The sequence below is a fragment of the Chlorocebus sabaeus genome, chromosome 22 (genome assembly GCF_047675955.1).
Source record: "Chlorocebus sabaeus isolate Y175 chromosome 22, mChlSab1.0.hap1, whole genome shotgun sequence".
NCBI lineage: Eukaryota > Metazoa > Chordata > Mammalia > Primates > Cercopithecidae > Chlorocebus > Chlorocebus sabaeus.
The window spans coordinates 91133086-91148508 of record NC_132925.1 but is presented as its reverse complement, the minus strand read 5'-3'; the positions used below and the strand labels follow the sequence as shown (position 1 = coordinate 91148508).

The window sequence follows — 15423 nt, the reverse complement described above, 5'->3', positions numbered from 1 at the left end:
AGAATGAAGTTTTTGCCAAATTTTGGCCCTGAGTTCCTCTAAAACGTAATGGAGACCTAACCCCATGCTTGTTAAGACCCTCTTTCTGCCCTACCATGATTACCAAATCTCTGCTGAGGTTGTAAGATGAGGTGATCTTGGGGAAACAAGGACAAATGGGGGAAGAAAATAGGGCTGGACAGGCCCAAGCATTCACAGAGGCCAGGGCTAGGAGTAGGTAGGGGCCTGCTTCATCTGAGAATAATTATGAAGGACAATAGGGTTTCAACAGGGGGACAGTACCGGTATTCGAAGCAAAGCAAAAGATGTAAGTGAAAGATGTAAGTGGACCGGTGCAATGGGTCATGCTTATAATCCCAGTACTTTGGGAGGCCAAGGCAGGAGGATCACCAGAACTGAGGTGATCGAGACCAGCCTGAGCAACACAGTAGGACCCTGTCTCTACCAAAAAAACCTTTAAATTAGCTGGGCATGGTGACTACTGTAGTTTCAGCTACTCAGGAGGCTGAGGCAGGAGGATCACTTGAGCCTGGGAGGTCAAGGCCACAGTGAGCCTGGGTAACAGAGTGAGACCCTGTCTCAAAGAAAAAAAAAAAAAAAAAAAAGAGAAAAAGAAAGATGTTAAGTGTGTAAGTGAAGCCTGGAGATGCAGACACCTGCAAATGGGCCACTGGGGGGCACCTGGCTGTGGCTGGGGTCCAGGAGAAGTGGGAGCTCAGGGAAGAGAGGCTGGAACTGGGCTCAAAGGGCCTTGAAGGCCAGGCCTGTCAGGGTCCATCACCTCCTCAGGCTGGGGAAGTCAGTGCAAGCTGCAGTGATGGGGTCCTGAGGCCCCAGTACTTATGCCCATCCTCTCCCACTGTCTCCCAAGATCATACAGGGAAGCCTGTTTCCAGATGCCTGTGATTTATTTCCAAAGGAGAGCTACAGCACATAGGAAAATACACATGGCTTTTCAGTCTACATTTTCACAGAGAAAAGAGATTCGGTCATTGGCTTTCTCAGTGCCATCATCCTGTTCCATAAGGCTCTGGGATAGATGGCCTGTCTCCAAGATTCCGCTTTCAAAGCAGCAGCTTGGCCAAGGCCTCTGGGGGTAGGAGTGAAGGGCAGCGACCCCCACGTGGGGGTAGAGGGGAGCACATGAGCAGCACTCACTGCAAAGCTAAGGCAAAGAATAGAGCTGGTGGGAGATGCCTCCCCTCACCCCAGGGGCATGGCTTGCTGAGGCCCAGGATACAGACCAGGAGGGGTGGGGACGGGGGTCTGGTCCAGCCTGGAGCAGCAGCAGGACTCTGAGTGTACACGTAGGTGTGGGGTGAAGAGGGGGGCATGCTGAAAAGGAAGCCTACCGGGGTATAGAGGAGTTTTAGCTTGCATATTCCCCCTGCCCCAGAACAGCTCCCAGACCATGGTCCCCAATCCTACACTTGGCCCCTCTCGTAAGTTCTACTTCAGGTGGGGGGTCCTGCTCAGGTTCCTTCTGCCACCTTATCCCCTCCCACTGTCAGTGCAAAACATTCTTAGGGCCAAGCCCCTGAGTCCCCTGCACACTGACTGGAGCTGCAGGGAAGGGAGGACAGCAAGGTGCTAGCTGGGAGCCTCCCCCAGCACTGGGAATTCCTTGCACATCTCTCGGACAATCATGCGGTCCATCTGGCACTGGGGTGAGGTCTCCTCCTCATTCAGGATGCGTCGCAGTATGGCCTGCAGGTCGGGTAGCCGGTGGCGGTGCTGCAGGTAGGGTGTGGTGCGGACTACAGCATGCATCAGGGAGAGGTACTCCATGCGCAGCTGTGGGAAGAGCAGGCCAGCTCAGGGACCCCAGGGAGGTACTGCAACCACCACTGGTCAGGAACAGGACCCCACTGTCCCACAGACCCCAGGGCTGTGGACCTAAATATCAGGGCTGCATCCCCAGCACCCACAATATACCTGGCGCAGAATTGGTCTTCAATAGTTTTTGAGTAAGTGAATAAAAGAATCACCCCAGCCACAGACAGCCCCAGGTATGGGGCCTGCCCAGGGAAGTCCTGCCCATCCTTTGAAGCTGGTCTCTCAAGGTGCCTCTGTCAGTCAGAGGTCCTCTGCTTCTCACCCTATCCTCTCTTGTCCTGGAAGATCTCGTGCACATTCCCAGCTTCAAATAGTAACCCACTCTCATACCTCTCATCTAGAACTCCCCTGTGAGCTCCAGACGAGAATATTCAACTGCCCACTTGTTATCTCCTGCACATCTCACAGACCTCAAATCCACATATCCACCATCAAACTCATGATCTTTCCCATCCTCCTAGAGTTGAAGGATTTCTCATGTTCTTACCTTTAGAAAGAGCACTGTTGTCGATTCAAAAGCACAGGCCTGAAATATGATGTCCTCTTTCTTCTTGTCTCCCACATATCTCATATTCAAGCCATGTCTAAGACCTGGCCATCCTACCTCCTACATATGCCCCGAATTCATCTCTAACAGCCTCTCCTCCAATCTATACTCCCAGCACCTCTGGCTGAACCAGTTCCAACAGCCCTTATTATATATGTGTGTGTGTGTGTGTGTGTGTGTGTGTAAATATATATATATATATTTTTGGTTTTTTTTGATACAGGGTCTCATGCTGTCACCCAGGCTGGAGTACAGTGGTACAATCTCGGCTCACTGCAACCTCTGCCTCCTGGGTTCAAGCAATTCTCCTGCCTCAGCCTCCCAAATATCTGGGATTACAGGCATGTGCCAAACTGCTCAGCTAATTTTTGTATTTTTTTTTTAGAAGAGACGGGGTTTCGCCATGTTGGCCAGGCTGGCCTCAAACTCTAGACCTCAAGTGATCTGCCCACCTCAGCCTCCCAAAGTGCTGGGATTACAGGCATGAACCACTGCGCCCAGCCAGCCCTTATGACTTGACAGCTTGTTCTTACAGAGACCCCCAATCCATTAACCTGACCTAGCACTATGTCTGCTTCCCTCAACATCCCTCATCTCTCTCTTTACTTAGAGGAATGATACCAAAACCTCCTTTAGGCAGCACACCCTGCTAAGTCCCAGCCCTGGGAGTCATACCAAGGTGCCTGCACATCAAATGCCAGTGTCTAAGCTATAGACAAATGCAGAGCCATGTGCAGGCCTGAATGTCATTCACCACCACAAACCTCAAATGGACACGCAGCATTGCCTAGGCCTCCCGCTGCTTTTCTCTGCTGTGTCACTCTCCCCTAGAGTAGCAATAATACCCACCCTCTCTGTCTTCGAAACCGACCTACCTGGTCAGCTGGCTTTGTGCTTCATAGAGAATACAGAAGAAATCTTGCAGAAACCTGTCTTTCCCCTCAGTACCCACATCTCACCTATCCCTAAAAGAATGAGCGGCCCTAGCTCCTGTCCATGTGGGCCTGGACCTGGACTCCCTCTCCTGCCCCATCCACTTGACTCCTGTGGTGGCTCACAATCTCCAACATGCCAATCTATCTCTCTGTGCTTGCTGGACCGTTCCCTCTGGCTCAGAACATGCACCATCATCCCTATCATTTTTGTCTTTTTTTTTTTTTTTTGAGACGGAGTCGCGCTCTGTCGCCCAGGCTGGAGTGCAGTGGCTGGATCTCGGCTCACTGCAAGCTCCGCCTCCCGGGTTTATGCCATTCTCCTGCCTCAGCCTCCCGAGTAGCTGGGACTACAGGCGCCCGCCACCTCGCCCGGCTAGTTTTTTTATATTTTTTTAGTAGAGATGGGGTTTCACCGTGTTAGCCAGGATGGTCTCGATCTCCTGACCTCGTGATCCGCCCGTCTCGGCCTCCCAAAGTGCTGGGATTACAGGCTTGAGCCACCGCGCCCAGCCTTTGTCTTTGTTTTTTAAAGAGACAAGGTCTGGCTCTGTTGCCCAGGCTGGAGTGCAATGACACAATCATGGCTCACTGCAGCCTTGACCTCCTGGGCTCAAATAATCTTCCCACTTCAGCCTCCAAAGTAGTTGGAATTACAAGTGCATACCACCATGCCCAGCTAATTTTATTTTTTACTGTGGTCCATCAGGCTATACAGAGGTCTCATTATGTTGCCCAGGCTGATCTTGAACTCATGGACTCAAGTGGTCCTCCTGCTTCGGCCTCCCAAAGTGCTGGGATTATAGGCGTGAGCCACTGCACCTAGCCAACATCCCCATCTGTCGCCCAGGCTGGAGTGCAGCGGTGTGATCTTGGCTCACAGCAACCTCTGCCTTCTGGGTTCAAGTGATTCTCCTGCCTCAGCCTCCCAAGTAGCTGGGATTACAGGCTCCCACCACCACGCCCAGCTAATTTTTGTATTTTTCGTATTTTGTATTTTTAGTAGAGACCATGTTGGCCAGGCTGGTCTCCAATTCCTGACCTCAAGTGATCCACCCACCTCAGCCTCCCAAAGTGCTGGGATTACAGGCATGAGCCACTGCACCTGGCCAACATCCCCCATCTTCAAAACACTCTCCCTGGCCAGGCGCGGTGCCTCACACCTGTAATCCCAACACTTTGGGAGGCTGAGGCTGGTGGATCGCATGAGGTCAGGAGTTCAAGACCAGTCTAGCCAACATGGCGAAACCCCGTCTCTACTAAAATATAAAAATTAGCTGGGTGTGGTAGTGGGTGCCTGTAATCCCAGTAACTTGGGAGGCTGAGGCAGAAGAATCACTTGAACCCAGGAGGTGGAGGTTACAATGAGCCAGGATTACGCCACTACACCCCAGCCTTGGCAACAGAGGGAGACCCCATCTCAACAAACAAACAAACAAACAAACAAACAAACAAACAAAACACTCTCAGGCCGGGCGTGGTGGCTCAAGCCTGTAATCCCAGCACTTTGGGAGGCCGAGACGGGCGGATCACGAGGTCAGGAGATCGAGACCATCCTGGCTAACACGGTGAAACCCCGTCTCTACTAAAAAAATACCAGAAAAACTAGCCAGGCGTGGTGGCGGGTGCCTACAGTCCCAGCTACTCGGGAGGCTGAGGCAGGAGAATGGCGTAAACCTGGGAGGTGGAGCTTGCAGTGAGCTAAGATCTGGCCACTGCATTCCAGCCTGGGTGACAGTGAGACTCCGTCTCAAAAAAAAAAAAAAAAACTCTCCCTATCCCCATGCCATCTCCCTCCAGCAACCTCCCTCCTATTTTTCTCTTCCCCTTCACAGAAAATTCACAAGAGTTGTCTCCATTTACTGCTTCCAATCCTCCCCTCATTTCTACTCCCCAATAACTTCAAGTTCTCTCAAACTTTCATTCTGACTCTCCTCCTTGCACCCCACTGACACTGCTTGTCAGGCACCACTAACCTCTGTGTGGTGAATCCAATGGCCAACCCCAGTCTCGCTCAGGCTCCTAACGGTGTAGAGATGGCTGACCATCTTCCTCTAAACACGTGGCTTTGGGCTCCTGCTTTCTTGGTTCCCTTCCTGGGTTTCTCCCTAGTTGTTTCAGTTGTGCCCAGGGCTGCAGCCCAAGCTTCCTGCTGACCTATCTATCTCATTTCTGAGGCAATCACACTGTCACAGGCTTCCCATCATATCTCTGCATAGACAACTCGTAAATGTCTCTCTAGTCTCAACTCATTCCCCACTGCCTCCCTGATGCCCTCAGTACCTTGGTGTCTAGTAGGTATTTCCTCACTCTTGACACATTCAAAACACAACTCTCTATTTTCCCCCAAGAAGTTCTCCCAGCCTCCCCAACTTCAAAAATCAGCACTTTATCCATCTAGCTGCTCAAGGTAAGTCAAGCGGCAAGCCCTGCCAGATCCACTTACTAAACACTCTACAGCTGGCCTCTTCTTACCCTGCCACTGCCATGGCCTATCCCGTCCCCACCCCATCCATGCCACCTGGACCACTGCGGCTGCTTCCCCGCTGGCTGGCTTCCACTCTGCTGGCACACAGTTCAGATTCCATGTGGGATGTTAATTACATCACATTCCCCGTTCCTGAGATCACGACCTCCCGCAGCAGCCTCCGAGGCTTTGTGTAAACTCCATCCTCCATACCTCATCTCCCACCACTCCCTCCTCTCCAGCCTCCTCCAGTCACATCACCTCCAGATCACCTCATGGCTGGCTCCTTTGGGTCTTGGTGCACCTATCGTGGCCTCCTTCGCTTACCTGGCTCCAGCAGTGACCGTGCCCCTTCATGTCCACTCAATGTCATGACCCCCACCATTTTGTTTCAGTTTCCACACAGTGACCCTCCCTGCTGCAGCCATCTCTAGGCACCTTGTCTCCCGGTGACAGGTCTGCGATGTGCCGCACAGTGATGTCAATGAGAGCCATCATGTCTGTGTGGTAGAAGATGGCAGCTGTGGCCGGGCTGCCAAACACATCCTGCAGAAACTTGAGGACAGAGTGTGGCGGCTGTGGCTCATGTCTGAAGATGCGCACAGGGTCATCTAGGAGGCAGGGGTCACAGCGGTCAGGGTGGACCTTGTGGGGGTCCCAGAGTCACCCCAGGGGGTTACGGGAGTCATGGCAGGGGTCATGGAGTCACAGGGCATCGAAGTGGTAACCGTGCAGATTCCCGGGCCCTCACCCCCTCTGTTCAGGAGCAACAACAGCTTCTCGGAGAAGATCTTGACATTGGCGTGTTTGCTCAGGGCAGCCATGATGACATTCTGGTCAGGGGCTAAGGAAGGACATGGGTATAGACAGGGTGCTGAGCCTGAGAGCACCCATGTGCTCAGCCACCGCCCGGCCGGGCCCCACCCCACCTGGCAGGTGCAGGTTGAGAGCCAGAAGCAGGTTCACACAGAGGTCTGGCAGCTGCTCTGTGGTGTCCAAGGGCAGCCCGTCCTCGACGATGCTCAGTAGGAACTGGGCGAAAGGCGTGCCCAGGTGCTCTGCGAGAGAGGTGCACGGAAGTCTGCAGCCCCATTCTCCCCCGACCCCCGCACCACCCACCCTTCCTGGCTTTCTGTGAGCCTTGGGGATAGCCTATCCCTGCTAGGCTGTGTAGTCAGCAGGTCCCAGGCCTTTGGGCAATGGGCCCTGGCTTAGGACCTGTGATCAGCTGGTCGGCGACTGCATTCTTACCATAGTGTGCATAGGGCACTGCCTCTCCCATGGAGAAGACCATGGCCAGGATGAGGGCAGAGTAACAGAGTTTCTGGTGGTCTGGGGGGAAAAGGGAGGCAGTCAGAGTCCCCAAAGATGGCAGGAAATCCCAGCAGATGGCAGGAACACCCTCCAGATGGCAGGAAGTTCCCTCCCACTCCGCCCTCTAGCCTCACCCTGCGTGTCTGTCTGCATGTCCCTCGCCAGCTCCACAGGCAGCACAGATGACACAAGCGTGGAGATGATGGCTGCGTCCAGGCTGCACATGGCGCCAAAGCACTTGAGGAGCAGCAGCCGCAGTGATGCTCGGTGTTCCTGGCAGGGAACCCTGCATGCTCAGTGCCTGAAACTCCCCCACTACCTAGGTCTCTCCATTACCCCTCCCCTCCATCCTGCACATACCATTTGGTAATAGGCCACCAAGGCCAGGACAGACTCGAACTCGTTTCTCTTGCACATTTTCTTGCAAACTTCAGGGTCTGCATCAGTCTAGAGAAATGAGAAAGTGAGAGCGTCAGCCAGCATGAGCAGAGCTGTGCAGCCACACAAGAGAGGGCTGAGCACATATGTGTAGGGGAGACTCCTAGCACTGTGAGGGATGATACAGGGCAGGGACCACTGTTCCGCATGTGGGGTGTGTGTGTGGGCCCCTACCCTTACCAGAATATGCAGCAGCTCCTCCAGGTAGCAGCGGATGACACCCTCGTCCTCATACAGTGCCCAGCTGCGCTGCTGGGCATCATCCTTCCGTCGAGCCAGATCTGCAAAGATCACTTCCAGCCTCTGCTGGTCATGGCAGATCTGCCCTGAGGGCAGGGCCATGCTGAGGTCCTAAGGGGAGAGGGCAAGGCATGACTCAGCACACTTTCTGCCCTCACCATCTCCAGGAAGCCTCTAAGGCCTAGAGAGTCCACCTGTGGACCTATACTCCATGAACTCAAGTCACTCCTGGCCCACACTGGACAGGGTGCTCACTCCGGTCTTGATGACCTCCCAGGACAGGAGTCAACAGAAGACTCATCTGTAGGGGGGTTTTCAACAGCTCGCCTCTCATCCCAGACCTGGATAAACACCCCCAACTAGGAGGGCCATGAACTCTTGTCACTGCCAGAATGTGACTGAGACCTCACTCTCCCATTCCACACAAAACGGCACAGACCTGTCATCTACCAACTTGCCACATTTTCCTTGAACCCTGCTGACCAGGAACTGGCTGTTGTGCCCAGCATAGCCAAGCCCATTGGCCCACTTCCCAACACCCAAACTAGAAGTGTAAGAGGAATCACGGAGCCCTAAAGAGGGACCTTTGGTTTGTCTGACCCCAGTCATGTATGTTGGGCTCACTGCCCCCATCCTGCTCGTGAGTGCCAAGGATCCCACCCATCCCATGATGCCCATACACCTCACTCCCTCTCGTTCAAGTCAGCAGCTAGGACTCCATCACAGCTCTCCCAGCACCCATGTGTCTTACTGCCAAGGTCAGCAAGGCACTACCCTCACCCATGCCCAGTGTCCATTCCTTCCCTGCAGCCAGACAGAACTCGTGGTCACCTGCATCTGGTCTCATCTGTCACCTGCCCCAGGTCTCACCTCCTCCTACAGCACCCACTCCCTCACTCCCTGTGTTCCAGCCCTGCAGGCCTTGTTCTACTTCCTCCCACAAGCCAGGCTCAGTCTTGCCTTGTGGCCCTTGTCCAGGCTGCGCATCTGCCTGGAATGCTTGTCCTTCCTTTCTGCTTCAGAAATCAGCTCAATGTCCCCAGTGCCCGGCACAATAAGAGCTCAGAGCCAGAGCTTGAGAAATACCTGTAATGTACAGGCTGGACAGTGTGTGACGGTGGGAACAGGGTGGGTAGCAGGGTGGCCCTGCTGTGCCGCCCACCCTCACCTTGCCCTCTACGAGTGAGAGGAGGACCTGCTCCATGACAGGTGAGCTGGCCGGCACGGAGGCCTGGATGTGGCCCACTATGACGCCAATGGCCACCCGGCATAATTCATGGCTCAGGCCAGTGTTTCTCCGCACCAGCTCCATCAGCTCGGCCCCAATGGTCCTGGGCACAGCCACCTCAGCTGCTGCCTTCTCCTCTGTGGTCCCCAGGCTCAGTGTACCCAGGGCTTCCAGGTCATCAGAGGTTGAGGTTGTACCAGCTGCCAGTTCTTCTTCTGCAGGGGGTTCAGGTGCTGATGCCTTGGAGGGAGGGGGCTGGGCTTGGGACACAGTGGTGTGGGTGCCTCGGCGGGGCACAGGTGGGGGTGTGGGTGAGAAGCTGGAACCCGGCTCAGATGGGCTGGAGCCGGTATAGAGCGTGTCCAGGGAGGTGCTGCTGACTGAGGAGCCGCTGGATACAGAGTTACCCCCGGAGGGCCTGGTGTTGTGGCCACCTGTAAGCAGTGAGTAGAAGCTGTGCCAGGGCAGCCCCCTGGAAAACCATACCCTTCACAGCCCAGATCCTCTGTCCCCTAATACAGGGCCTAGTTTCTCTGCTAGGCACTGTCTCCTCACAAAGCCCAGAGCCCCTAATTGCCCCAACATGGGAGTCCTGCCCTCCTCCCAAGCTTAGAGCCTCCATCTCCCTGACACAGGCAGAACCACCATTCCAAACATAGGGTGCCTCCACCTGAATCCCCCTAACCCTTCTTACCACTCCCAGAGGCCATCAGGGCCTCTCGGTCTCGGCGCTTCACTGGTGGGGGAGGTGTAGCAGGTGCTGCTCGGCGAGGCTGTGGTGGGATCTGGAAGATGGAAGTAGGATCTGGGAGGACAGACTGACATCTAGGGCGGCAGCCAGGCTCGGGTCCTGAGCCCTGGGTGTGGGCGGGACTATGGTTCTGGGCCGCGTCACTCCTGAGTGGACCCCTTGAGCCTCTGGATGAAGCCTTAAGCCCCACCCACCTCCCTTCTCCAGGATGCCCTCACCACACACCTGGTAGAGGCCTCCATCTGCCCCAAGATGCTCAGAACTGGGTAGGCTGTGCTGCCGCTCGAACCCAGCTCGACACACCCCATTGGGCTGCCTGGCCACGGCAGCATCCAAGTGGTGGTCACTGGTTGATGGGGTCATAACTGCAACACTGGAGGCTGAGGGGCCTCTGCGTGACAGGGTCTCTTTCCGGTGGTGGATCAGCTTCCTGATGGAGGGACAGGGAGGCTATTGGGGGGTTGCATCTCACACCTCAAAGTCCTCATATGCCCCTGTGGGATGCTGGGACCCCACAGCCCAGGCCCCTCAGACACACCCATCTCCTCCATGCTCCACCCCAGCCTGCAGTACCCTATACTATCCTTAGTCCTGCACTCTGCACACTCCTGGTGCTCACTGAAAGACCCGACCCCACCATGCTCACTGGGAGGTGCCACTCCCCCACTACCCCTGCCAACCCTTGCATTTCCCACCTGCCCCATGACACTCACTGAAGAACCCGACCCCACCATGCTCACCGGGAGGTCCCACTCCACTCCCCTCAACACTCACTGGAGGACTCCACGCTGTTCCAGGCTGTACTTGCCACCATCCCGCATGGCTGTGTTGTGTACAGCCTCGATGGCCCGGTCAATGGCCTGGAGGACATCCTGCTCCAGGCCCTGGGGGGCAGGGGACAGCAGTTAGACCTGAAGGCCAAATGGAGGTGCTCAGCCCAGACCCAGCCCAAGACAGAACCCAGGGCAAAGAACCAATACAGCTAAAGCCTTGAATGCTAGACATAGCACAGAAAGTTGAACCAGAATATGGAACTGGGTTCTCAAACCGCATCACTCAGGGAGCTGAGGCACAGGTGACCCCCATGCTGCCATATTACATATTAGGTCCCGATCAGGATTTTACCCCACAGCAAGACTCTTGGCTAAGATGTTTCTGAAAATCAGAGGTCTAAAGCAAAAACATAGCCCAGGGACTCCCAGCTTGCAGTCAAGAGCGCATACCTAGTCTATCCCTGGTCTTGGCTCAGAGCCCAGGTTGAGATGCCAAACAGGAAGCCTCCAATATCTGGAATCCTTAATACATCACTCTGCATCTTGCTGATCTTCCACAAAACCAAGGTCACACCCCAGAACAGCCCTGTCCTTGTAAGAGTCCTCTGTAAGCCCTGGGTGCTGAGAATGGGTCAAAGGGACTTACCCTCCCCAACCCTGCTGCTGGCCCTCATCCCCACAGGGTGTCTCAGTAAGCTTCCAGACCCGCCCCGGGAAGCAGTTCTGTGTTTGTGGCAAAAGATAAACATGAGAGAGGGGCCTAGCACCTGTTCCAGGCTCTTATTGCCATCCCCAACATCCCCGGGGTCCAGTCTACTCTGCCTATCTGGCATGGGGGGTATGGGGTAGCAGCTATCAAACCAGCTACCCCCAGCCCTCCCCTGGCCTTGGCACACGTAGTCCATCAGACTACACAGGAGCCCCAGAGCTGAGATGAATTCACTCCACCATGGGTTTGAGAAGCTTCCCTGTTGGGGACAGACAGGCGGGCACAGAGGTCAGCAAAACCCTCCAGGTGGTATGAGGTGTGCCAGAGTGCAGGGAGAGGAGACGGGGGACAGAAAAAGAAAGAGACACACACAGAGAGAGAGAGAGAGAGAGAGAGAGAAAGGAATGGGGAAAGAGAGGAGCTCAGAGAGGAACTGAGAGGCACACAGAGGAAAACAACGCAGAAAGAAACTGAGAGCCAGAGCCAGAGTGTGGGGGGAGCTGGAGGAAGAAACAAAAACACACACATAGGTGGAGTCGAAACGACACAGGCAGAGAGGCACAGAGTCACAGCAATCCAGACAGAGACACGCAGAAAGAAACTGAGAGACTGACAGAGAAGATGGTAGCCTCTCTGCCCTCCCCAAATACCTTGCCCCACTGGTCCTGGCTGGGGACAGGGGACTCACAGGTCCTTGAGCTATGCCCAGTAGGGGAAGAGACAGGACTTTCCTCAGAGGCCTTCAATGAGACCCCATTCTCAAAAAGGTTGGATCTGACACACTTACTGGGTCTGACACACAGCAGCCATGGTGTCCACAGCCCCCACTCCCACCCTGGCACTCCTACATGGGATCACGCCAAGGGTCTATGAGGAAGCCCCTAGGTCCCCAGGGCCCATCCTCCCTGGTAAGACCAGATGACACTTCCAAATTTATCCCGTTATTTCTGTCCTGAACTGGGCTGGGACAGGATGTTTCCTAAAGGATAGCGACTAGGACGGGGCGGGGGTGTCTGGCACAGGCCCGGCAGCTCTGGGCCCTTCTTCCCCCGTGGTCAGAATAGACCAGCTGGAGATACCACACCCCAACCCCCGCAGCAGGGCTACTCTTAGGGAAACAGGAACTGGGACTGCAGCTTCCACTGGAAGGAAATGGGGCCACGGTCAGACCAGGGGAAGCTATAAGAACTCACTTCGTCACAATGGGAGCAGTCCTCACTCCAGGCTGGGGACAAGAAGGGATGGAGCCCCTCACTTTCAAAGGAAGACAGTTTGAGAAGTCAGGGTTGGGGAGTGGAGGGAGCAGTGCCAGACAGTGTCAGCAGAGGCATGGGTCCTTGGTTCAAATAAGGTTGGGAGAGACTTAAGAGCTTAGAGGGTGGCTGAGCACAGGCTAGTGACAGACACTACCAAAGCTTGGGTGTCACATAGGGGATGGAGATGTCTATAGCTCTAGGATCCAAGTTAGGGGGTTGAGGACCTGGAGGATGGTTGGGGAAATAGGTGGTGTCCAAGGTGGTCCAGGTCTCAGTGGTGGCTCCAACGGGGGGCAAGGTGCGGGAGGGAGTGGGGGGAGAAGAAAGGGAGGGAGGGAGGTTGGTTGTGGGGTCCTAGGAATCCAGAGAAGGGGCATATTAAGGGTCTGGGGTCTCAGGGATTTGAATAATTGGCCAGGATTCGGTAGGGCTCAGGGTCGCCATTCGGATAGCTGACCCGATAATGAAGGGTCTGAGGTCCTGACGAATCTCAGTTCCAGGGTTAGGCTTTTGGTCGATCAGGATTGGGCTGTCAAGGGCCTGGTCTTTTGTGGGTGATGCCGACTCTTGGCAAGGGTTCTCAGTCCCCGTGGGTCCGGCGGTCTCAGGGTCAGGTTCTCAAACTCCCTCTCTGATAGAGGTCCTGGCCTCGGGTCCCGGAATGGGTGGGGTTCCTGGGTCGGTTCCGCGGGGCTGTGAAGGGGTCCTGCCGCAGGGGCGCAGAGGCCGGGCGGGGAGGGGCGCACTCACCTGCAGGCGGCGCAGGTAGGCTGGAGGCACGTAGCCCGTCTCACCACTGCGCGCCCGCGCTGCCAGCCACCAGTGCGCGCTGCTTCGCTCCAGCACCAGGAAGGTCTCGCCGGCGGCGAACGCCAGCGCATTGGGCTCCGCCGAGCGGAAGGCGTACAGCGCGCGGTACATGGGGCCGGGCAGGGCAGGTGCAGGGAAGGTGGCAGGGGCTGCGGAGCCACAACGCCAGGCCGGGAGCGCCGCGCCGCGCCGCGCCGCGCTCGCCCCGCCCCGTGACACACCACGCAGGCGCGTGCGCGCCCGCCCGCCCGCCGAAGCCCCGCCCCGGGCTGTATCGTTCCATGAATCGGAGAGCAGCGCCCCCGCGCGGCCCCAAGAGGTGCGGCAGGGCGGGGGTCGACAGCTGGCTATGTACTCTGGTTCTGGTCCCTCCTGGCTCCAGGCGCCCGGACCCTGCACCCTCACTCCTCATCCGGCCTCAGCTTCACCCGTCCAGCCCTCTGCTCCCTTTCCGCGCTTCAGTCCGAACGCTGCGTCCCGTCCTATCTCACGGTGAAAGCGCGCTCTGCTCGTAGCGGGTGCGCCCCCGCCGGCCTGGGGGAGTGGGGTCCCATCTACTAACTGCAAGGACGGCGACTTTACCTCGAAAGGACGATCTTGCTGATCTGAAACTTGGAAGCCCCCGCGGGGCCCGGCTGTCGGTGTGTCTAGGCCTCACCACCTCTATTCACCGAGTGCCAGTGGTGGCCAGTGGGGAGCAAGTGTGGGGAGAAGGGGGCCATTAAAAACAGAAACCAGGCAGTGCTATTCCCTGTCTAAAGCCCTCGCATCTTTCCTCCTCACACCTGCTCCTCCTCTCTCATCGGCCGTGGCTGCTTTTCTCTATATTGGGCCTTTGCATATTCGGTTCCCTCTACCTGGGACACTCTTCCCTTCCCTCTCTTATAGTCCGTCAAGCTCCCACCCCTATCAATCGCTATCATCGTGCTGCGTTTTATTGTCTTTATAGGACTTAAGATTTGCAATGCCCCTTTCTGAGAGCATACAGGAGGGCTGAAAGAGGGAGTGGGGTACCACGGTGGCCTTAAGAGCCTATTTGATCCACCCAGTTTTCCTGTTAGCCCAGATCTCCAGGTATTTGAAATCCTTGCAATAAGAGTGCCTGTAAGACCCAGGGAAGAGGCCCTCAGGGTCCTGGAGAGCCGGTGGCTGAGAATGGTCCAGCTACACTCCACAGGAAGCCGGAGCCCAGGAAGCAGGGGGCGAGTACAGGCCAGTGTGTGCAAGTTTTCTATTTTTATTTGTATTTATTTTTTGAGACAGTCTTGCTCTGTTGTCCAGGCTGGAGTGCAGTGGGATGATCAAGCTCACTGCCGCCTTGATCTTCCAGGCTCAAGTCTCCTGTCTCTGGGACTACAGGCATGCACCACCACACTCAGCTAATTTCTTTTTTTTTAGTAGAGACAAGGTCTTGCTATGTTGCTCTGGCTAGTCTCAAATTCCCGGACTCAAGCAGTCCTCCCACCTTGGCCTTCCAGTGTTGGGATTACAGGCATTATCCCGTAATCTGTCTAACCCAGTTGCCTATTTTTAGACCTAAAGTGCATAGGCCTAGTTCGAGGTTCAGGTGAGGGGTAGAACTGCCGGAAACTGACATCCACACCCTGCCTCCTCTGCACCAGGTCTGGCTCTGCAGTTCAAGACCTCTCTTGGTTCCTCCTCCCAGAAGCCCTCCTGGGGCAGAGTAGAATCTCAGGGTCTGTGCTGTCTGGGACTGCTTGAAGAATGAGACTGGTGAAATTGCAATGGGGACTAGGGCTGGGCAGGAGTGGTGACAAGTGGTGAGGCCAAGAGTACCACCCTACCTACCCAAATATGCCTTTTTGTCATACCCTCCATCACCTGGGCCCCTTTATAACACAGTCCATGGCTGCCAATGGACCAGACCCTAGAGGCTAGAGACCCTAGTATTGGCTCCAGGACATCTATCACAATAGCCAGCCAATTAGCTGCTGCCAGTGGCATAGGAGGGATTAAAAGCTGGACCCAAGGTTTGGAGCACCTGCTATCTAACTGGCTTAAGCTGCATAGGGCCCATGAGAAGACCTGTGTCAAGTGTCATGTGGTTTTTGGATAGAGGTGCTGAGACACTCAGCCAGCACAGACCCCAGAAGGTACGTTT

At 55.5% G+C, this 15423-nt stretch overlaps 1 protein-coding gene across 3 annotated transcripts; it reads right to left on the bottom strand.

The window, feature by feature from the left end:
• Nucleotides 1-889: 889 nt before the first annotated feature.
• NCKIPSD (NCK interacting protein with SH3 domain) lies at nt 890-13525 on the bottom strand. 3 transcript variants are annotated; one of them, XM_073010234.1, is made up of 14 exons: nt 13242-13329; nt 10977-11147; nt 10528-10637; nt 9979-10183; nt 9697-9787; nt 8943-9436; nt 7715-7885; nt 7457-7543; nt 7231-7369; nt 7034-7114; nt 6712-6840; nt 6534-6626; nt 6221-6393; nt 890-1794 (listed from the first exon to the last, which is right to left on the bottom strand). In XM_073010234.1, exons 3-14 carry the CDS (start codon nt 10572-10574, stop codon nt 1591-1593), a joined length of 1914 nt encoding a protein of 637 aa, XP_072866335.1. In that variant the 5' UTR covers nt 10575-10637; nt 10977-11147; nt 13242-13329; the 3' UTR covers nt 890-1590. The 3 variants fall into 3 exon arrangements, with proteins under 3 accessions (XP_072866335.1, XP_007982329.1, XP_007982330.1); XM_007984138.3 differs by lacking the exon at nt 10977-11147 and having other exon boundaries at nt 13242-13525; XM_007984139.3 differs by lacking the exon at nt 10977-11147 and having other exon boundaries at nt 10528-10664; nt 13242-13492.
• Between the last annotated feature and the right edge of the window lie 1898 nt (nt 13526-15423).

What these genes read in the sequence shown, in the direction of transcription:
- NCKIPSD (XM_007984138.3), bottom strand. Translation starts at nt 13,412, where the DNA reads ATGTACCGCGCGCTGTACGCCTTCCGCTCGGCGGAGCCCAATGCGCTG. An exon ending in CCTGATGGCCTCTGGGAGTG is followed by an intron (nt 9,437 to 9,696) that starts GTAAGAAGGGTT and finishes CACTGCTTACAG; the next exon opens with GTGGCCACAACACCAGGCCC. An exon ending in AGGAGCTGCTGCATATTCTG is followed by an intron (nt 7,544 to 7,714) that starts GTAAGGGTAGGG and finishes TCATTTCTCTAG; the next exon opens with ACTGATGCAGACCCTGAAGT.